The following is a 23,149-nucleotide window of genomic DNA, read 5'->3' on the forward strand; positions in this document are numbered from 1 at the left end:
AGACTCGCTTGAGCCCAGGAGTTGGAGGTTGCTGTGAGCTGTAATGCCACGGCACTCTACCCAGGGGGACAGCTTGAGGCTCTGTTTAAAAAAAAAAAAAAAAAAAAAAAAAAAAAAAAAGAAAATTTAAAATGTAGACTAAAGAATATAAGAAAACCTAACAATAAGGATTGTCCCTCTAAAATATAGATAGATATTAATCCAAAAAAGAAAAAAGATTTTTGTGTCTATTGTTCAATTCCAGCAAATGATAATTATTATTTTTTTACTGTTATTTGCATTTATTCCTGTGCCATAAGTTTTTGTTTCTTCAGTTTCTTCTGGGATATCTTTTTCTTCTGTGCTACTTCTTCTGGTTTGGGAACAATCTGTTCCTTTTCAGTAAGGATCATCTCAATGTGTCAGGGAGAGCTCACGTATGGGTTAATGTGACCATGAGCTCTGTAAGTTCAGCAGTGCATCTTGGGTGCTTTGTTCACTTGGATATGCTCGCTGACCAGAGAATCTACATCTAAACCCTTAAGTTCAGTATTACTCTCTGCATTTTTAAGCGTATGCAGCAAAAATTCAGCACTCTTTTTGGGCCAACTACCTTGTGTCCAGCCCCACTGTTTGGCCTGGGCACAGCTACCAACTCCACCATTGTAATGTTGAAATGGTACACACTGTTTCTTTAAGGTGACATCCTCATATATTTGGTGGCTTTTCGTATATGCATACCCTCGATGGCCTGGGCAGTTTCACGTGTGTTCTTGAAGTGAACACTAAGATTTGAGCCTCTTGACTTGCATGACTTTGTGGGGTTTTCTGGGTCAAGTGAATAGTAAACCATTTTCACAGATCACCTCAGGCTGCTTAGGGGAAGAGCGCAAGTTATGATTCTAACAATGTTTTTTTTTATTAGACTTGTGTAGCAACAGATCAATATTTGCTGCTCTAAGCCAATGTCACAGTGCATCTCTGCCTCGAGTGGGTTTGGCAGAGGGGAAGAAAGAACAAAAAAGAAAGAAAAGAAAACCCTCATGATTGAAAAGTTTAGTGGCTTGTTGAAACAATATAAATCAGACTTTTGTTGCAGGAGGGAGTCAGATAAAAATGCCTGTATTTGAATTGCAAACAAGAAAATTAGGAAATTGTAGAAATACAACTTCTCTTTTTTTCCCTACTATTCATGATAGTCTCTTTCTGAGAAATCTTAATTAAGCCAACACATTTTCTCTCTTGCTTATTTGAGGATGTGTTGTATTTTTACAAAAAAAATAAAAAGAGAGAGGTTAATTATCTCCTCTTATTTTTTAAAAAAGTGATAGTTCGTTTAGGATGCTTTTCAAAATTTATGTCTTCCTTTAACACAGAGAGAAATTAATCAAGCCTGAGCTAGTAGCTGAGAAGGTCAAAGAAGGGAAACAAAACTAAAAATAACAAACACATTTATTACAGACTTCAGTATTTTTCTCTTGTATGTGTGCAGTTTCTCTAATAAAATATTATAGATCGTCTAGGCTTTGTTGGGTCTGCATGTTCATCAGGGCTTGAAATCAATTTGGTACATTATCTTGGGGGCCGTTGGTGATGAATCACTGGGGAAATAACAAACTAACTGGCCCACCTTAATGCAAAGTAATGAAAAGGTGGAAGGGAGTGGTTTCATATAACCTGTGAATTGATAATTCATAGGTATCATTTAAAGTTTTAGGATTTTTGTGCCCTTTTAAGTTTTAATGTATTTCTGAATCAACCTAAACGAGCCTCTGTTCATGTCACATGATTCTAAGACTCAAATTTTTTGACATAGAGTATCATTATATTGCCCTCGGTAGAGTGCTATGGTATCACAGCTTACAGCAACCTCCAGCTCTTGGGCTTAAGTGATTCTCTTGCCTCATCCTCCCAAGTATCTGGGACTACAGACGCCTACCACAATGCCCGGCTTTTTTTTTTTTTTTTGTAGTTGTCATTGTTGTTTTGGCAGGCCTGGGCTAGATTCGAACCTGCCAGCTCCACTGTATGTGGCTGGCGCCCTAGCTTCTGAGCTACAGGCATGGAACCCTAAGATTCAATTTTTATGCTTATTTTAATGGCTTTTAGGACATAATATTTGTATATATGACAATGTATCTTATGATGTCAGAGTGGCAGATTCCATATTTTATACTAACTTGTCTACTGTACTTGTTAATGTTTTATACTCATTATGTTATATTTCTACCGAGTAGATTGAATGATATTTTCTACAGGAACTTTTAGACTAGAAAGATCGCCTGTATTTCTTTAAATAGCATATGCCAATCCGTTGTGAGGGATTTTCCTGTACCCATCCTAGGAACATTTATATCGTACCCTCAATTCTGGCTAAAATAAGTGAGGGACTGATTTAGAAACCTAGGTGCTTCAGACTGATTTAAAAAATATTTAACTTATACTTTCTTGTGTTTTGTTTGTAGGAAGTTGATATTTTATCGACATGAAGATTAATCATTTGTATTTGGGAGCAGCAGAACTGGGGACCAATTACCTGTCACGAGTTTTATAAGCCAGTCACTTAGACTCCTATTCCATTTCTCTTGTCCTCCACTTCACCTTCAAACTTGTCTTACCTATGGCATTCAGGAGACAAGTGAAAAACTTTGTGAAAAATTACTCAGATGCTGAAGTAAAAGTCAGGGAAGCAACTTCGAACGACCCTTGGGGTCCCTCTAGTTCTCTGATGTTAGATATCAGTGACTTGACGTTCAATACAGTTTCTCTCTCAGAGATTATGAATATGCTGTGGCAGAGACTGAGTGACCATGGGAAGAACTGGCGCCATGTGTATAAATCCCTTACGCTAATGGATTATCTCATTAAGAATGGATCAAAGAAAGTCATCCAGCATTGCAGAGAGGGGTTCTGTAACCTTCAAACACTAAAAGATTTTCAACACATAGATGAAGCTGGAAAAGACCAAGGTAACAGTTCAAAGAAGTTTATACAGTGTGCCAATAAAGATTAGGAGTTTCTTTGGGGGGGGGTTGTCATTTTAAATCAGGAGCTGGGAAGAATTATTCCTTTTTTTAAAATTTTCTTTGCAAACTGGGAAGAGACAGTCTCCAGCATGGACTGGATGTGCTCTTTCTTCCCAGTTGTTCTTCAGGGTACTATGTATCTTTCCCTTGGGACAGTTAAAGTTTTCAGTTTAATCCTCTAGGTGGAGTCTTCAGTGCCTTAGAGAGCAGTTTTTTTAAAAAGGTATAAAACTAACACAGGTTTCTGATAAAGTGTTACCTCATAGAAAATGAATAAAAGTGAATAAAACAGGAGGTATGGCAATTTGGTATAATTCATAATTATAATTAAGCTAGAATTTAGTCATAAATTAAGGAAGTATTTCCAAAGACCATGGAATCTTCAAAGACTAGATGGAAATAGTTATATGAATACAAAAATTTAGGTCATGAAATAATTCCTTTGGGGGAGGAAGAGGAGGTGAAGCAGGAATATTGAGATGATTCAGTAGTGCCTGATATTCTACAGTGGTAAAAGAATTAGCACTTCCTCTCCATCTACTGTAAAATTATAATTTGTGTTTAAAATGAATAGTCTTATGAATCATGTGAAGAGGATAAAATTCAGTGCAGTTTCTGTGTTAAGTATGCATTTTAAAAATAGACCTTTTTTAGGGCAGTTTTAGGTTTACAGAAAAATTATGCAGAAAGTACAGAGTTCCCACATAACCATTCCCACCCATCGACAATTTCTGCTATTAATAACATCTTTCATTAGTATGGTACATTTGTTACAATTGACAAACAAATATTGATAAACTATTACTAACTAAAGTTACTGTTTTACATTAGGATTCATTCTTTGTGTTGTACAGTTCTGTGGGTTTTGAAAAATGCTTGCATGTCATGGTTCTGCCATTTGGTATCATACAGAATCATTCACTGCTCTAAAAATTCCCTGTGCTCCACTTATTCATGCTTTTACCCCTCCCCCCTCCCTGGACTTCTGTTCTTTTTACTGTCGCCATAGATTTGCCTTTTCCGAGTGTCATGAAGTTGGAATCATGAAGTATGTAGCTTTTTCTGACTGGTTTCTTTCACTTAGAAATATGCCTTTGTGATTTCTTCAGGTTTTTTCATACCTTGAGAACTCATTTCTTCCCTTCTCTTTTAAAATAACTCTATTGAGATACAATTCATATACCATAAAATTCACCTATTTAAAGTGTGCATTTATATGGTTTTAGGTATATAACTTTATAATTTGTTTTCTTTGAGACAGGGTCTTGCTCTGTGGCCCAGGATAGAGTGCAGTAGCACAATCATAGCTCAGTGCCACCTCAAACTCCCTCTGCCTCAGCCTCCCAAGTAGCTTGGAGGTGCCATCATGCCCAGTTAATTTTTCATTTTCTGTAGAAATTTCTGGGTGTCTCCCTATGTTGCTCAGACTGGTCTTGAACTGCTGACCTCAAGCAATCCTCTTGCCTCAGCCTCCCAAACTATAGGCATGAGCCATGCGCCTGGCCCCACATTATAATTTTTAAAAATAGTAATAAAATTTACATAAGAAAATTTGTCTTTCTAAGTGTTCAGCTCAGTGGCATTAATTTACATTTACCATGTTGCACAATCACCACCATCATCTATTTCTAAACTGTTTTCATCACCCCAAAACAGAAACTCAGTAACCGCTAAGCAGTAACTCCTCTTTCTTACCCTTGATTTACTTCCTATTTCTTTAAATTTGCTTATTCTTGTTATTTCATGTAAGTGGAATAGTGTGTATGGTACTACTGTGAATAGTGCTGCAGGGAATGTTGGGGTGCAAGTATCAGTTCAAATCCTGGCTCAATTCATTTGGGTATATACTTAGGCATGGAATTGCTAGATCATGAGCTAATCAGCATTTAACTTTTTGAAGAACTGCTGAACCTTTCCTTAGTGGTTGCACCATTTTACATTCCCACCAGTAATGTAGGAGGATTCTAATTTCTCTGTGTCCTTGCCAATGCTGGTTATTGTCCCTTTTTTGATTATAGCTAGTCTACTGGATGTGAAGTGCTATCTCATTGTGGTTTTGAGTTACATTTCCCTAAAGATTAATGATACTGAGCATCTTTTAATGTCCTTGCAAGCAATTTGTATGTCTTTGGAGACATGTCTATTCAAATCTTTTGCCCATTATTAACTGGAGGTCTTTAATTGTTGAATTTTAAAAGTTCTTTGTATATTTTAGATGCAAGACCCTTATCAGAGAGGTGATTTGCAAATATCTTCTCCTATCCTATAGATTCTTTTTACTTTCTTGATGTCTTTTGATGTACGAAAGTTGAAAATATTTTGGCCTGAATACTTTAGTACTGTATTTTTAAAATTTTTACTTCACAATATTAAGGGAGTAAAAGTGTTTTTGTCATGTGAATGAATTGCATAAAACTGAAGTCAGCTTTTAGTGTGCCTGTCACCAGGATAGTGTACAGTGTACCCAATAGGTAAGTTTTTATCCTTCACTCCCCTCTATCTCCAGTATCTCCAACAGTGCCTATCACATGGCGCATGCTCAGTGATTAATAATTATTAAAGGGGAAAAAAGGAGGGAAAACAAATCAGAAAAGTTGGGAAACAAAAGAGAAACTTATTTTCAAATAGTGAGTTACTATTTGAAATAACATCAGTACAATTTTCTTTACTCTCCAATCTCTAGACAGTTTCTCAAGTGGTGTATCTCTAAATTTAAGCAATAAGTGCAGTTGTTAATATGAAAAATAAATACTTGATTTCTCCTATGTTTCCAGACTTTGGGGACATTCCATATTGTATTTAGAGTAGCTTTAAAAATATTCAACAATTGCACACATGGTTTTACATTTAGAGGTATTCCCACCTGAAGCAGTTGACTGTGGAAAAACACTGAGCATGTATTATTTGAAAATGTAACTAATGTAGTGTTTTAAAATAGATTTATTTTACATTTGCTAACTCTTTGGACCCCTTCATTAGCAAATAGTTTATAGCACTGAACTGTGTGACAAGCTCTGTTCTAAACACTTGGCATATATGAATTCACTTAATCTTCACAACGGCCCTTTGAGATAGATGATGTTGGCCCTCAAAATTTTACCAACAAGGAAAGCAAGGTGCAAAGAGATTGAATAACGCATTCACACATCTAGTTGATGGCAGAGTCAAGATTGTGGTTTAAGCTTTTTTGGCTTCATAATCCAAGTATTTAACAGGTATAATATATTGTTGAATGAATGAATGAATAATGTTATCCCCTGCCTGAGGAATGTCCCCTAAGAGGGATAACCTCTTTTACTCCATCCTGTTAACATGTGTCATGTTTTCAGACTAGACCAAATATTTAGTAGTAACCAGTTACATATACAGTAGGATGGAAGGGCCTGAAAACTGAACTAGCTTTGTTCACTAACCTGGAATAGGAACTGAGTTTATCATTTAAAAGAAATTTGTTTAAGGAAAATGCCAGACAGCAGTTTTTATGGTTTTGTTTCAATACAAATAGAATGTGCACGGGAGCTGTCTATTCGTTTTCTTTACTGAGCAGCCTGGCATTGGGATTGGTAACTCTGATGGCTGGCTGGGCTGCTCTTTCCGCAGTGGCTTTGTAGTTCTTGGAGGAAATGTTGTGAGCAATCTCTGCACAATAAGATTTGTTGCGCGTCAGTAGCACTTCCAGCACCTTGATGTTGTAGATGAGAAACTTCCAGAAACCACTGGACAGCATATGCTTTGATTTCTTGTTGCTCCCATAACCAGTGTTGGGCATTAAGAGCTGGCCCTTGAATCTTCTCCAATTCAAGATAGCTGCTACCTCTGCAGGTAACAACGAGGAAGAGCCATTTTGAAATTTTTTAAGGTTGTAAAAAATAGACTTTAATTTTTAGAGCAGTTTTAGATTCACAACTAAACTGAGAATGCAAAGTTCCCCATACACCTTCCCTATATACATGCATAGCCTCCCCCATTATCAACATCCTCACCAGAGTGGTGTATTTGTTATTGTTAACAACTGATGAACATATGATGGCACATCATTTACACCCAAAGTCTAAAGTATACTCTTGTTGTTGTATATTCTGTGAGTAGTTTCACTGCATTCTGTTTTTTTTTTTTTTTTTTTTTTTTTTTTTTTTTTTGAGACAAAGTCTTACTGTGTTTCTTAGGCTAGAGTGCCATGGTGTCAGCCTAGCTGACAGCAACCTCAAATTCCTGGGCCTAAGTGGTTAGGCTCTGGTTAACCAGTTTCTCCTGATGGCAAAACTTAAGAACAGAATGCTTTGGAATATTTTAAAATGTTTCCTTTTACCATACCCCCATCAGAAGTACAAGGGTATTTTTAAGTAATATTCACTTTGAGAATTTGGTCAAGTTCCTTGAGGTAAAACTCACAAAAGTGTGGGGGCTACTGATGACTGATTCCCTGGAGTTTTTCTCTCTTAGACGTATCCACTGAGCCTGCAGCATTCGTCAGTTATAGTCCAGGTTTCTCTGACTCAGCACTTGTTCCCCTGGAGGTTTGTGCTTGTGGTGATGTGATTCTATACTGCGTTTGCCTGTCAGTCTGTGCAGTTTGGGGCTCAGTGACTTTCCCTGTGACTGCACTTCTCTGGTGGATCTAAGAAGAGTTGTTAATGCAGTTTTTTACTTATTAGGATGGAGTATATTTTTTTGGACTAGAAGTCAAGTTTATCCTTTTTTGTATCTGTTTCAAAATTATTTAAATCAGAAATGGAATAAGAAATATACACCATATTCTCTTTATTGTGGTTCTCATGCCTGAAAAATATCCTCCCCTTAAGTCTAGCCAATTTGATAGTCTTCACCAAATAGGAAGAAACAGTGGCTTGTTTGGGTCAGTTTCTTTTGTCTTTGGTTAGAGCCCATTACAGTTTATGCTCTACTGTGGGAGAATGGGTACCAGGTTATCACAGATGATTCAGGGTTCCCAGGTGATAGTTCTAAATCTCCTTGACATTCTCAGGTAGTCTAATGTTCTCTCTTTATGTCTACAATGTTTATGGACATTTATGTACACATGTGTATCCTTGCAAATTAGATGTTGATTAGCTATGTCAAAGCTATAAAGCCAAATAACCAAAATTATAGAGGGACTGTATTTGGGGTAGTATGAGGCAGACTGTTCCTACTCAGTATAGTATAGTGGCTAGGCAATGTAAGGAAAAAAGTCAAACTTCAAAGTAGACTTAATTTTTTTTCCTCTACTGCCATCAGCACTAGTCAAAATTGTCTAATCAGAGAAACTACCTGATACATGGTGGTGGACTAATAAAGTAATACAGCATGGATATTGTTGGTGAGTTAATTAACACAGGCTTCTGTGTTCATTTATAGCTTAAGTGAACAAATGTATTTTCCTGCAATGAATTTTTTTGCTCTATTACCCAGGCTGAAGTATAGTGGCATGATCATAGCTCACTGCCACCACAAACTCCTGGACTTACACGATCCTACTGCTTTTAGCCTCCTCAGTAGCTGGGACTACAGGCACCAGATACCATACCTGGCTAATGTATTTATTTTTTGTAGAGTTGAGGTCTTTCTGTGTGCTGTGTCCTCCTGTCTCAGCTTCCCAAAGTGCTGGGGCCACAGGCGCGAACCACTATACCCAACTGTAACAGATGTTTTTGATGAACAAATACTTTCATTTACATACCTATGTTATAGGCTTTATGTCATAATAAGCCTTGTAGTTAAAAATTATATTAGTGTGAGTAAAATAAAAAAATGTTATTTAAAATAGTTGAATAATTTTAGGTAGACTTGTGTTAACAAATATAGTCATTGGTCATCATGGTACCAAGAAGCAAAGCATAAATTTATTCAAAGTTGAATGTGACTTTGCCCAACTGGCTAGTCTTCCCACAGTGCTCTTTATTTATTGTACTCATGTGGGTGACCGAATACAGTAAACAAAAAAGGGAGGGCAACCAGTTTAGTTAGCCTTTTCAGTGCTGTGTCAACAAAATTATTCTGTCTGACGGTTCTCATCACATACAACAGCTTACAATTATATACCAAGTTCAGTCAAAGATATGTAAATGTATTTTGTTATTTTTGTAGAGCTAATCTCTGCTTTCTAGCTTATTAGCTCTGTGACTTTGGGAAAGTGACTTTACCACCCTAAACCTTACTTTTCTCTTTCATAAAATGGACTTAATAATTAACCCTGAGGATTGTTGTGAGGATTAGAGGTATGCCTGAGAGTTAGGCTTGTAGTTAGTCATCTGTCAATATTAGCTAATATTATTAGTCCTTGACAGTTTTTACTTTTATTATTTTTATTTCCTGGAACATATATTGACATTCAAGTAAAGCTCAGTGCAAGTACTGGCTAGGAAGTTCTTTTCTGCCGTCCTGTAGAGTTAAGCAGTCACTCCTTAGCTTGTCCCTGGTACTTTGCCCATGTGTCCTTGTGGCTCCAGCACACTGCTATAATTGTTGACTCACATGTCAGCCTCCTTCGCTGGGTTTGGAGAACTGAGGTTACTTAATTTCTGTCTGTCTTCACTTGCCCTGGTGGCGGTGTGGAATCAATGTTTGCTGGCTGAACGACTGATGTGCTGATGGAATGGCAAGTGTGCTGTTATAAAGAGGGAACTGGTAGCCTTTAAGATTTCTTCTCCACCCTCAATGTTTTTCTATTTTTCTGTGATGTTCTAATATAGATTTATCTTTATTTATCTTGCCTGGTCTTTGGAAATCATCTTTGATGTGAGGATTCATGTCCTTTCTGTAAAATTCTCTACTCTTGTCTCTGAGTGTTGCTTTTTTGTGATTACCTTAGTTTTCTTCTTTTAAAATTTCTTCTATATGAATATTGAGGCCTATAATGTATCCTTTCTGACTTTTAATTTTATTACCTTTCTGTGCTGTATTTTAGAAGAATTCCTTGTACTGGTCTCCAGTTACTAATTCTGTCTTCAGCTGTTCAAGCCCGGAGTCTATCTTGGATATGGAGGGTTTTTAAAATCTCAATGTCTATAGTTTTCAAATCTAGGATTTTTAATTGGTTCTTTTCATATCCATCTGTTCTTGTTTCATTTTTGCCTGTCTTTGTTTTGTTTTATGATTTCATATTCCTTGTTGTGGATATAAGTAATGTATTAATCTCTCAGTCATTTATTTCAAAATCCTTATTATTAGATTTTTAAATCCTATAGGATATTGATTCTTTAAGATCCTATAGAAACATTGTTTTCATTTGGAATGAATTTGTTTCAATTGCTGATTATATTGGCTGTCTTTATTAGCATTGGAGTTTTAAAAAAATGTATTTTAGAATTTTAGTTTTTAGGCTCCTTGAGTGGGAGGTTCTTCCCACAACCACTCATGTTCACTTTTTCCTTTCTGTTGGCTTTGTCAGTTCTCTTTACCCAGCTCCCTAGAGCCTCTAGTACAGGCCTTATAAAGGTGCCTCAGGGCTTATGCTTTAGGACAACACTGGAATGTCATAGACTTGGGGACTGAGCAAGTGGGTGGCTTAGTTTAGTTCTAAGTCTTAAGCCTGCATGTGTGTCTTCCTGTTTTTAGACCCACAGCTGTGAATAAGTGATAGCCTAGGAAGCAGCTTTTTTTTTTTTTCCATTTTATTTTCTTCCCAAGGCCTTCTCTCACAAACACAGACCCCTAATATCAACCAGTGAGACCAGCTGTGGTTTGCTAATACCTGAGAAGCTGAACTCCTGCCTGCCAGATCAAGAACCCTGCAGCCTGAGGCTTCATCCCTGTTCACTGCTTTTTTATTTCTTCTATATTTCTGCTTTGTGGAATTTTTCATCTTGTTTTTGAGAAGGACAATGTCTTTTATTGTGTATTTGGAGCAGAACAGAGAGCTACTTTGAAGCATGAACTTACTGTGCCAACTTCACTAAAGATTTTTTAACTTGAAGACAACTTAATCAGATATTTTAGATATTTCTTCCCTCTCTTCTCATCGCTGCCCCATTCCTGGAGGCATTGTGAAAGGTAGCTTGGAAGGGAGACTAAAGACAAGTAATTTAGGATGACACTGGCCACCAGTGATTGAGGTCTGAACCAGGGGAGATGGAGAAGAGAGAATGGATTCAGAAGTTGTTTACTAGGTATAATCAATAGATGTGAATAACCAAACTGGGGGAAATGTATGTTCATATTTCTAACTTAGAATAGAGTTAAAAGTCAATGAAAAAGGAATATGGGAAGAAGAGTAGATCTCGGGAGGGAGATGGGTTAGGAATAGAGACAAGAGTATGAAGGTATTTTATAAGTATTTGAAGCCTATTACATAGTTTTTAAATATGATTTTATGATATGTGTTTTTCCTGGTGGTAAATCTAAATGCCCTGCATCTTTGAATTTACAATATTTTCAGCTCTCTTTACGTAATGTTTACTTGTAAGCTTATATAGCCTCCCCTCCAGTGTTTGGGAAATTTTTCCTCAACATATTCATTCATTTCACAAACTTTTCTTAAGTGCTTCTTAAACAAGTATTGTTCTCGCCTTCACAGATGTTATTAGTCTGATGTAAATGTGCAATTACAAACTGTGGAAGTATTCTCTGAGACAAGTGTAAGGTGCTAAGGAATGTCTGAAAGCAGGACCTGACCAAGTTGGAGCCTGTGTAGGGCATGCTGGGAGGGAGGGGCTAACTGTCAGGGGAAGGCCTCCCCAAAGAAGAGAAATTGAAGTGATTCCACTGCCTGGCACTCTGTCCTGTGTGGCTGGCTTTTTCTTGTTCAAGACTAAGCTATGTCATCTCCTTAGACTTTCCATGACTGCACCCAAATTAATGTTTAGCATATTGCCCTTCTTTATTTCCTTTAAAGCATTTATTTTTTTATCTGAAATTGTCTTGTTTATGATTATTGGATGTTTCAGTCAACTAAAATGTAAATGCTACTTGTGCTCTCATTGCTTAGACCATTTTCTGAAATAGAAGCGCTCAAAGAAATGATTGACTGCAGAAGTGAATGTCCTTGGATGATCTCTCATGCAGTTGCTCTAGTAATTTGATCTCCTCGTCCTTTACTTTGTGTTGGGACAACTCTTGAGGTTGGCTGTCTGCTTGTTCTTTTTTCTATCATGTTGATCTCACTCCTACTCTGCTGTGTTTAATGGAGGTGGCCAGTTGTAGTGTTGCACCCTACGGCCAAAGTGATTGGCATGTGATTGTTTCAAGGTGGGCAATCAGTCATTCTCCTGATACTTCAAGTACAAAAGAAGGAAGGAGGAAGCTTCTCAGATGTCAGTGTGAGGTGTGAATCTGGAGCTGTGGCCATCTTCATATCTAGATAAAATAAGCCAATCTGGGGGTAGGGGAAGAAAATGAAGGCATTAGTTAGAGATGAGCAGAGATAAGAGAGGAAGAGAGGGTTCTGGTTTTCCAGTCTCTGCTTCATATGTACCTGAGGCCTGGTTGCCACCCTTGGCTTTCCCATGACTTTTGTTACCCAGTTGAATTAGAATTTCTGTCACTTGTAACCAAAAGATTCCTGATTAAAGCAGTATACTGCTGTATCTTCATTTTAACCTTTACCTCAACTAACAACCCTTCATCTTGATGTGTTTTATGTGATTTCCTTGGACACTCATCTTTTGGCATAGTTTCTTGTTTCAGAGAATCCATGTGTTCTACCTCCCTGCTTCCATTTCTTTCTTTTGCTGCTTAAATGTATTCTATTTCCAGTACTATCCTATTTCAATACAATGCCCTCTTTCCTTTCTTTTCAGAAACATATTGTTTAGAAGTAGATGCCTTCTCATTATTACTATTGTTATTATTTAACTGTTAAAAGCAGGTTTATTGAGTTCTTGGATTTTCTCACTCTTAGCTTTGATGCTTTAGAACGGCCAGATTATAGTACCCTGCATTTCTGGAGTGGGAGAGAAGTAGCCAGGGTAGGAGGGCAGAAGCTCACTTCTGTGGGATTTCTTCCCTATGACTTGTCTCTTAGAACTATTGCAGCTGCCCTCAAAATTGCACTATTGCACACAGACTCCAAGGACAGTATTCCACATCTGTCCCATAATTTCTAATTCTAACTTAATTGTAGGAGTGTGGCAAGAAATTATTCCAGGAAAAGCAACTTTATAGGCAGCTAAGTTCTAAATTGGCTCTCAGTATCTTTCATCAATCTGGTACCATTTGTTCTATGTTGGTGGAAATTACAGACTTTTGTGTTTTAATGGATTAATTTACTCAGTAAATATTTAGTATCTACTATGTGCTATGTGTACGGTTCTAGGCTTTTCTGCCCTCATGCAGTTGATATTCTTGGTGAGGAAACAAACCATAAACAAACAATAAATATATAATATGTAGTGATAAATGCCAAGGTAAAAAATAAAGCAGCATTAGAGAAGAGAGAAGAATGAGGTGGGGCTTCTTTTAGAGAGGGTGGGCAGAAGGCAGGCCTCTCTAAGGAGGTAACATTTGAGTAGAATGAATAGGGGATCTAGCCATGCAAAGAGTTCCTGGCAGAAGCAGCAGGCAGCACAGGCCTCTAGGGGGTGAAGAATGTGGTAGGATTCTGGGATTGCCCAATTGGCTTTAGGGTAGATAGAATGAGGGGGAAATAGAAGGAGATGAATTTCTAAAGTTAAGAATGGGGAAAAAATGTTTTTCATTCCTCCAAATTTACCAAGGGAAAGATAGTATCTGACATAGTGTCCCCAAAGGCTAAAATTTCACAGCAGACTTCTGTTTATCATATGACATTGAATAGTAGCACAAAATGTTGTGGAATTTCTTGGTTATGGACTACAAACTAATCATAGGAAATTAATGGTGGTTAGAAGATTTGAAGCAGTTACAAAATAATCTTGGAAGGATGAAATAACTTAAGAAGTGAGATTAGATAGAATAATCCTGGAAAAGATGATAACTTGAATTAAGGTTTCTGACACTGTCAATACCTATCCTTAATGAAGTGACTGGCAGTTAGCAAATATTGCTAGCCCCAAATAAGCATACTAGTGGATCTTTTTGTTTGTTTGTTTTCTTTTTCTTTCTTTCTTTCTTTTTTGAGATACAGTCTTACTAATATTGCCCTTGGTAGAGTGCTGTGGTGTCACAGCTCACAGCAACCTCAAACTCTTGGGCTCAAGTGATTTATTTGCCTCAGCTTCCCAAGCAGCTGGGACTACAGGTGCCCACCACAACACCTAGCGGTTATTTTGTTGTAGTTGTCATTGTTGTTTAGCTGCCCTGGGCTGAGTTCTAACCTGCCATCCTTGGTGCAAGTGGTTGGTGCCATAACCACTGTGCTACAGGCATGGAGCCAATACTAGTGGATCTTTAGGGACTTTTCATTTTACTTCTAGAAGCTTGGGAAGACCTGACATGTTCATGTTGGTTGGTCCCAAGATACAAAGATTTAGATGATTGCCTTTATCATTTCTTGTGGGAGAAGGTTGAGAATAATACTAATACTATATATTTGAGTGAATTATAGGTACTGTGTACTTTTATATCTGTGAATTATACTGAACTGAAGAACTGCTTTTCAAATAGGAGACTCAGGCCCAGACAGACCACCTGACTATGTCATACAGATAGTTAAGGACAGCCATCACTAGAATTCTGTTCTCCAACTGTGCTTTGTTACTCTATCAATGAAAATAAGTTGTTTTGTTAGGATGTATGTCAAAGAAACCAGTTGTGCTCCCTTTTCTTGTCTTGCCCCAATTGAACCCCTTTAATGCAACAGGTATTAACGTTGTGCCTGCTGAAATATCTGCCTTAGTCCATCTTATACCATAGACTGGGTAATTTTTAAAGAACAGAAATTTATTTTCTTACACTTCTGAAGGCTAGGTAGTCCAAGGTCAAAGGCACCAGCAGGTTTAGTTGTTTGGTGAGGATTGCTCTCAGCTTCCAAGATGATACCTTGATGCTGCATCCTCTGGAGGCAAGGAATGTTGTACCCTCACACGATGGAAGCAGAAGGCAAGAAAGAGACAAATGGCCGGGTCAGGCTTGAACCTGCCACCCCCTTATATGAGGCCAGTGCCCTACTTCTTGAGCCACAGGCACTGCCCACAAACGCTCTTTTTTCTAAAGGCCTTTGTCCCATTCACAAAGGAGAAGCCCGAAGGGCCTAATCACATCTTAAAGGCCCCACCTCTTAAGAGATTACATTGGCAACAACTGAATTTTGGAAAGGCTCCATGCAAACCATAGCAATCTGTGTCTATCTCTATTTACCACTCTTCCTTCCAGGCACATACAGTGTTTTATTTTCCCCTGTGCTTTACAGCTTAGACTCATACTGTGTATATTACTTTAAATCTTCAGCCACGTATCATGGTCATACATCTACATCAGTATATCTAGATCTACTTCATTCCTCTTCTTTGTGTGCCTGTGTTGTTTGATTATTGCAGAGCATGTATTGCTTTTAAAAGAAAAATCCCATAATGTATTTAAAGTGAAAAGCGTATGCCAGCATATGATTTCATCAAGTATTAATTATTTATTTACTACTTAAAGTTTAGGAAAACAAGTATATTTACTGGCAATTTCTTGTTTGCTGCAGGTTTCTTTCACTGCTCACATTTTCATTTTTTCTTCATTTTCTATAGAATAAAAACTGATGATAGCCTTGATTAGTATTTCCCTTCCTAAATGTATTCAATATTTTTTTTAGGTCATTACATTCGCGAGAAGTCTAAGCAAGTCATAACATTGCTGATGGATGAACAGTTGCTATATAAAGAGAGGGAAGTGGCATGTCGGACTAGACGGCGAACCTCCTACTCTATGACATTTCCTAAAAAATTACCTGGTACGGGTAACTCACCAACAGCATGTGCTTCTGCCCCTACACCAGAAGTTCCTGCTTCAGAGAAGAAGCATAAGCTTCTTAAGGTTGCAAGGCTGCGTAATAAAAGTGCGTATACTGAATGTTGGCCTAAAGTGCAATAGACATCATTTAAGAACAATTAACACATATTATTACTAAATTATTAGTAATATATTAGTTCTATTATTACTATATTAGATTTCATACTATAGAGAACAAAGATAATTTAATTGTAAGATTTTATTCATAACTAAAATGTGAAGTATTTTTTTCTGAGACTTAGTGTCTGGGTGTGTGTGCGTGGGTGCTATTTGATTGTACAAAACAAGAAATTGAAATTTTCTGAAATGTGCCTCAAAATCCTAAAAGCGCTTTAAAAATTCTTCCAGGACAATACTTTGCCTAAAACTTTAAATCTGTATTACTGAACTGTTTTAAAAGAAGAATGTATTTATAATGTTATAATAGAAATCAGCAAGAAAATGATATCTTTTCTACAAAGTTTGCTACAACTTAAAAGAATGCCATTTTCCCCTTCTCTTGTACAAACTCTGTTGATAAATTATGTATGAGGAATGTACAATTTGAAGAAGCAAAAACATTAATCCATTCTGCAGCCCATGGATCAAGGAGTAATTTTGACTTTCAAGTCTTACCATTTGAGAAATAGTGATTCTTCTGATGGAGCTGGGCAAAGTAAAGTGAAAAGCTTCTGGAAAGGACTCCCACTCTAGATGCCCTTAAGAACAATTATAAGGACAAAGTATCAACATTAATAGGAATCTGGAAGAAGTTAATTCTAACCCTTATGAATGACTTTGAGAGCTGTTCAAGACTCCAGTGGGGGAAGTAACTTAGATGTGGTGGAAATAGTAAGAGAACTAGAATTAGAAGTGGAGCCTAAAGATATGATGGAGTTGCTGCAATCTCATGATAAAATTTGAATAGATAAGGATTTGCTTCTTATGGATGAGCAAAGAAAGTGGTCACCCTTCCCCATCCCCCTCCCCCACCTCTGTCCCTCCCTCTGTTGCCCAGGCTGGATTGCAGTGGTGGGATCATAGCTCACTTCAGCTTTGAACTCCTAGGCTCAAGTGGTCATCTTTCCTCCTCAGCCTCCTGAGTAGCTGGGGACTATAGAAACCTGCCACCATGCCTGTCTAGTTTCTTGAGAGTGAATATGCTCCTGTTGAAGATTCTGTAACTATTGTTGAAATGCCATAAAAAGATTTAAAATATTACGCACATTTAGTTGATGAAACAGCCGCATGGCTTCAGAGGATTAACTCCAATTTTGGAAAAAAAGGTCTACCATGGGTAAAATGCTGTATCAAACAGCATTGCCTGCTACAGAGAAATCTTTTGTAAAAGGAAGAGTCAGTTGATGCAGCAAAATTCATTGTTGTCTTATTTTAAAATACTGAACAGATACCCTAACTTGCAGCAACTCCCACCTTGATTAGTCAGAAGCTATCAGCATTGAGGTAAGATATTCCCCCAGCAAAAAGACTATGACTCTCTGAAGGCCCAGACGATCATTAGCATTTTTTAGCAATAAAGTATTTTTAAATTAAGGTATGTGCATTTTTTCAGACAATGCTATTGCACACTTAATAGACTGCAGTACAGTGTAAACATAACTTTTATATATGCACACTGGGAAGCCAAAAAACACATGCGACTCACTTAATTGTGGTTCTCTGGAGCCAAACTCACAGTTTCTCCTCTATAACAGGCAGAGGGAGTAGCAGGGGAAAGTTGTTCTGAAACTGGAGCAAACTTGGCCTGGTTTATTGTAAACGCAAGAAGGAAGTCCCCAAATTAATGCTAACGTAACAACTCTAATTTTATCATTCATACGAGAAATTCTAGTTTGTTTTATCATCGCTGATTGTGTTTTTTTCTATAATGATATTTTCCAGGTTTGTGAGACATCCTTATTCACTACACTGTGCTGTGAATGGCTTTTGACTGTTTTTACAAAAATCATTCCACCTTCAAATGAACTTTCACTACAATTTATTTTTTTAATACTATAAACACATGTTGCATAGCTGCTTACTATATGCCAGGCACTGTTGTAAGCATGGTAAGCAAGTCAAGTACATTTCTGTTCTCACAGAGGGTAGATCTTGTAATGCACTGTGCGCTTTCTTTTCTTTTCTTTTCTTTTTTTTTTTTTTTGGAGACAGAGCCTCAAGCTATCCCCCTGGGTAAAGTGCCATGGCATCACAGCTCACAGCAACCTCCAACTCCTGGGCTCAAACGAGTCTCCTGCCTCAGCCTCCCAAGTAGCTGGGACTACAGGCGCCTGCCACAACGCCCGGCCATTTTTTGGTTGCAGCCATCATTGTTGTTTGGCAGGCCCGGGCTGGGGATTCGAACCCGCCACCTTAGGTGTATGTGGCTGGCGCCTTAGCCGCTTGAGCCACAGGCGCTGAGCCACACTGTGCGCTTTCAAGTCTGTTTTTACAAAACAATGTTGCAAAAGAGTTTTGGTCAATGATAGCATCATTGAAGCAAATCTATAGTAAGAGCACTATTTAATGTAAATAGAGAATATTTGGATATAAGATTTGTTTAAGAATCTATTATTTTTATTTCATTTATTTATATAGACATATTGATCTATTTATATAGAGTAATTGAGTTAAGTAAATTTGGCAACACAATTTCCACGTGTGGATTTGAATCTGAAGCTATATTTTATTTTTTTATTAATTTTTATTTATTTATTATTTTGTAGAGACAGAGTCTCGGTTTGCCACCCTCAGTAGAGTGCTGTGATGTCACAGCTCATAGCAACCTCCAGCTCTTGGGTTTAGGCGATTCTCATGCCTCAGCCTCCTGAGTAGCTGGGACTATGGGCACCCATCACAACACCCAGCTATTTCTTTTTGCAGTTTGGCTGGGACTGGGTTTGAACCCACCACTCTCAGTATATGGAGCCGGGGCCCTACTCACTGAGCCACAGGCGCTGCCCTGTGAAGCTGTTTTTTAAAAGGAAAAAGAGAACTGACAGTCTGGGAGTCAGTTTTCCCACTCCTTTTCTAGAGTGGGAAAAGATAGGAAAAAATGGTGGGAGGTACTCTTAATGAGACAGAAGTAGCAAATGAAAACTTGGAGTGGGGTAGAACAGTATAATTAGGTATACTCACACAAGTGATAGTAGTAGAGGTCACAAATATGCCAGCGGCTTAAACATAACATGCATTTATTTCTCTCCTAATATAATCCATTGTAGGCATTCTGGCACTGACATGGCTCTCTATCACGTTGAGTTCAGGACTATTTGTGTCTTTTGCTTCAAGACACAAGACCTCCATTTTAGATTCATAGCTGCTCAAGCTCCAGCCATCACATCTGCATTCTAGCCAGTATGAGAGGTTGAAAAATACAAAGGCTTCTTCCCTTTAAGGGCACTTATTAAAAGTTGCTTATAATGTTTTGCTTACGCATTTCTATTTAGCACTTAAGTCACATGGACACTCCTAGCTGCAAGGGAGACTGGGAAATAGAGTCTATATACTGGATAGCTGTGTGCCTAGATGAACGTGAAGAGATTGTACTGTTAAGGAAGACGGCGAGAATCAATATAGGGGACAGCAAATAGTCTCTATCAGCATGGAAGAGAATACAAATAAGGAATATATTAAGCATGGTAATATAATTCTGATTAAATGGAAAAAATATATAAATTTGAATATGTGGAAAAATACAGATCGATAATTCAGAGTACTCAGAAAAATTCATAAAGGACCAAATAAACAATAATTAGAATTTCAGTTTGATACAGCTAGTAACTAGGAATCATTGTAGACCTTGGAGAACAGAAGGGATCTTTAGCTTAGTCACAGAACTTAGCTTTCTTATTACTGAAAGCAGCTGTTGGTGAAAGATAATTCTTATTGCTTTGTATAGAAATGAAGGTGATACAAATCGAAGGAAGCTTTGTAAGAGACAGTTGTTTCAATCCAGGTATCCAGGATTTGCCCTGGAGTTATAAAAAGAGGGGAATGGTAATGTTTAAAGGTAGACCATGGAGAAGCAATGGCTAAATGGACGATATGTTGGAGAAGAAAGAGAGAAATTGAAAATTATGCTAACATTTGAGTTAGAGAAAATGGTGGCAGGTGATGGAATCATACAGGTAAATTTCCATTAGAAGGAGTTTAAAGATGTCTGTGGTTATTTAGTTACAGTGAAATGTAAAATTGAATGTGCTGCTAAAAATCTGATTCCCAGGCTTTAGGCTCTAGAGCGGAAACAGCTGTGCCTTGCTTCTTTGTGGTAAATTAGCAAGGGAAAAGAGGTACTTTAAAGAAGGTGTTATATACACATCACCACTTCTTCTTCTTTTTTTTCTTTTCTATTCCCGGATGTTTTTCCCAGGTTTTATTTTTGGTAGATAGCTTTGAGTGGTTTTTGTTAGGTGATTTTGATGTTTGAAGGCATAGGTGGACAATTGCTGTTTGATGGCAACACAAAACTCTAACAAAAAGCACAATTGCAACTCAGCTGTAAATACTGGAGTTAGGCTCTTTCCTTAGTGGCAATAATTATTACAAAAACTAGCTCTGTAGACACTGCTTAAAACTAGATCAGCAAAACATTACCCATGTTGTTCATCTAATCTTTCATAAAGAGCTCTTCAGTAGCATCATTCTTTCTATTGGAACTTTAGCTGTATTAAGGAAGGGTTATTTGGGTCTATGTTAAATGTAATAGCATTCTGTGTTATGGAACCATTTCCCTGCAAACTGTATGATTGCTGTTGAACCTAAAATTAGATGTCAGGTCCTTGAATAATGTCATTTCATTTAACATTGTTATAATGTAGATCACAAAAACAATTCCCAGTCAAGGTAGTCTGTGTGGAGTTTGCAAGTCTTCCCTCCTCCCACATCCCAGAGATATGCATGTTAGGTAAATTGGCAGGTCTATGTGGTCCCAGTTTAAGGGACTTCTGTGAGTGCTCCATGTGATGGAATGGTTGGTTCCCGTCACCCTGAGCAGCTAGGGGCAGCTCTAGCCACCCTTGACCCAGGTAAATAATCATATTGCTTGTTTTTATCACTTTCTTAAATGTTGTATATAGTTCATATTAAATAATAATATTTAACATTAGAAGTGTTTTGGTCTTTATTTAGAAATTTGGGGATGTTTTTATGACTAGAAATATGCTGTAGGAACATCTCTTGCTTATATCAATTAGCCTGTGGTGAAATTGGTTTTGTTATAAGTTGTTTCACCTGAAGAGGAGGTTTCCAAAAACCTATCCATGTCATTAAGGACTTATTACACCGCAGAGTAGTTGTCATGGTTTTATAATCAAAATATCAATGTTGATGTCATTACTTCTTTCAGTGAACTTTCGTACTAATGGAGTTGATATGGAGTCATACTTGGTTGTCTTTATCATGTACAGATGAGATGCAGGGCTTGTGGTACAAATTGTGGTCATCACTGAAATATTTGCATTGGTAAATGTCAAGCAGTTTAATTTGTAAACTTTAAAATGTACAAAAAAAGAAAATAACCATAACTTATATATCCCTACCACCCCAAACCAATCATTCTTAACATCTTCAAATATAGTCATATAATGACATTTTGGTCATTAATGGATCATGTATATGACAGTGGTTTCTTAAGATTATAGCACTGTATTTTTGTTTTGATGTATTTAAATGCATAAATACTTACCATGATGTTAGGATTGCCTACAGTATATAGTACAGTAATGTGCTGTGCAGGTTTGTAGCCTAGAGTAATAGGCTGTACCATACAGCCCAGTGTAGTCAGCTGGGTTTTCTTAAGTATGCTCTGTGATGTTTGTACAACACAAAATCACTTAATTGCATTTCTCAAAATGTATCCTTATTGTTAAGCTACATATGACTGTATTTGCTTCCATTCTGCTTATTTTTTTTTGTTTTTGTTTTGGAAAATCACTATAATTTTGTAAAAACAATACAGCTTTGTTATAGAGAATCAGTTCCAATCTCATGACTCAGAAATACCCATCATTAATATTAGATTAATGTAACTCTAGGCATCTTCCTATCCATACTAGAGAAATATGGAGAAATAACTAGAGAGAGATTATTTTTATAAAAATATACTATATGTTTTATTTTGAGACAAGGTCTTGCTCTACTGCCCAGGCTAGAGTGCAGTGGTGTAGTCACTGCAACCTCAAATGATCAGGGCTTAGCCTTCCAATTAGCTAGGAGTGCAGGCATGTACCACCACACCTGGCTGATTTTTTTTTTTTTTTAGATATGGGGTCTTGCTATGCTGCCCAGACTGATCTTAAACTCGTGGCCTCAAGTGATTCTCCCACTTTGGCCTCCATTTGCTGTTTTTAAGTAAAGGTCTATGACTTCTGTCAATGAGAAGACTGGAAATGACACGCTGCTTGGGACAACACTGACCTCACAAGAGGTATAGAAAGTCTCCATGGCTCTCTCCTTCAAAACATTTAAAACAAATAATAAAACAAAATAAGAACAGAACATGTGAGCTGGAGTCAGAGCCCTCGGAACACTGCCTGTGGGATGCTGTAGGTGACTGTAGAGGTTAGGTTGCTTAAGGGAAGTTTTCAGAAAATGAAATGAGGCCTGTCTGGAACATTGGGAAAGAAAGCCTTGGATTACTATGCTCAACCCAGATCCTTGGGGGCTGAAGTGGTCCCAGGTTGTTTCCTCTGCAAGAAGAAAACCTTAATGAACCTTAAGAACCACAAATGAGTTTCTTAGGATTTTCACCAGTTTACATCAAGCAGTGACCTCACAATCTGATATCACTAAACTGGGAGAAAGCACCAAAGGACATATTTAGTCCCCTAAAGATTGTAGATATTGTTAAGGTGAGATTCAAGATGTGTTACAGGTATGTATTTAAATATTTAAAGAAATAAAGGAATATAATTTTGTATATCACCACTTATCAAGAGATTATTAGGACTAAATGGTTGAATTTGAAAAAAGGGAACTAATAGAAATGAGAATACCTCTGAACTGAAAAACTTAATTTAGTACACTAGAAGATATATCCTAGGAAAATGGAAAAAATGAAAATAATGTTAAGCCACATGGAGAATACTGCTACAAAGGAATGACAGTTACCATGACAGCGCACTCCTCATCCGCTGTAGGAGAAGCCAGATGTCAGTGATACAATATCTTCAAAATACTGAGAGAAAAAGCCTATAACTGTCCCCAGCAAAAATCTCATTTAAGGATGAGGGTGAAATAGTTACCTATAGATGAGTAGAAAACTCAGAGTTTAGCACCATGAGACCTGGATTAAAGGATAGATATACTTCAAAAAG

General features: G+C 37.4%; 1 protein-coding gene across 1 annotated transcript in view; it reads left to right on the forward strand.

Moving 5' to 3' along the window:
- The first annotated feature begins 2,599 nt into the window (after nucleotides 1–2,599).
- The window catches only part of ENTHD1 (ENTH domain containing 1), an 80,177-nt gene continuing 59,627 nt past the window's right edge, over nucleotides 2,600–23,149 (forward strand). Inside the window, exons 1-2 of the mRNA XM_012801126.1 lie at nucleotides 2,600–2,948; nucleotides 15,658–15,900. Coding sequence (XP_012656580.1) covers nucleotides 2,600–2,948; nucleotides 15,658–15,900 — 592 coding nt within the window. The remainder of the gene's footprint in view (nucleotides 2,949–15,657; nucleotides 15,901–23,149) is intronic.

This window comes from Otolemur garnettii, unplaced genomic scaffold (assembly GCF_000181295.1).
Source record: "Otolemur garnettii isolate 467f Iridium unplaced genomic scaffold, OtoGar3 scaffold00007, whole genome shotgun sequence".
Lineage (NCBI taxonomy): Eukaryota > Metazoa > Chordata > Mammalia > Primates > Galagidae > Otolemur > Otolemur garnettii.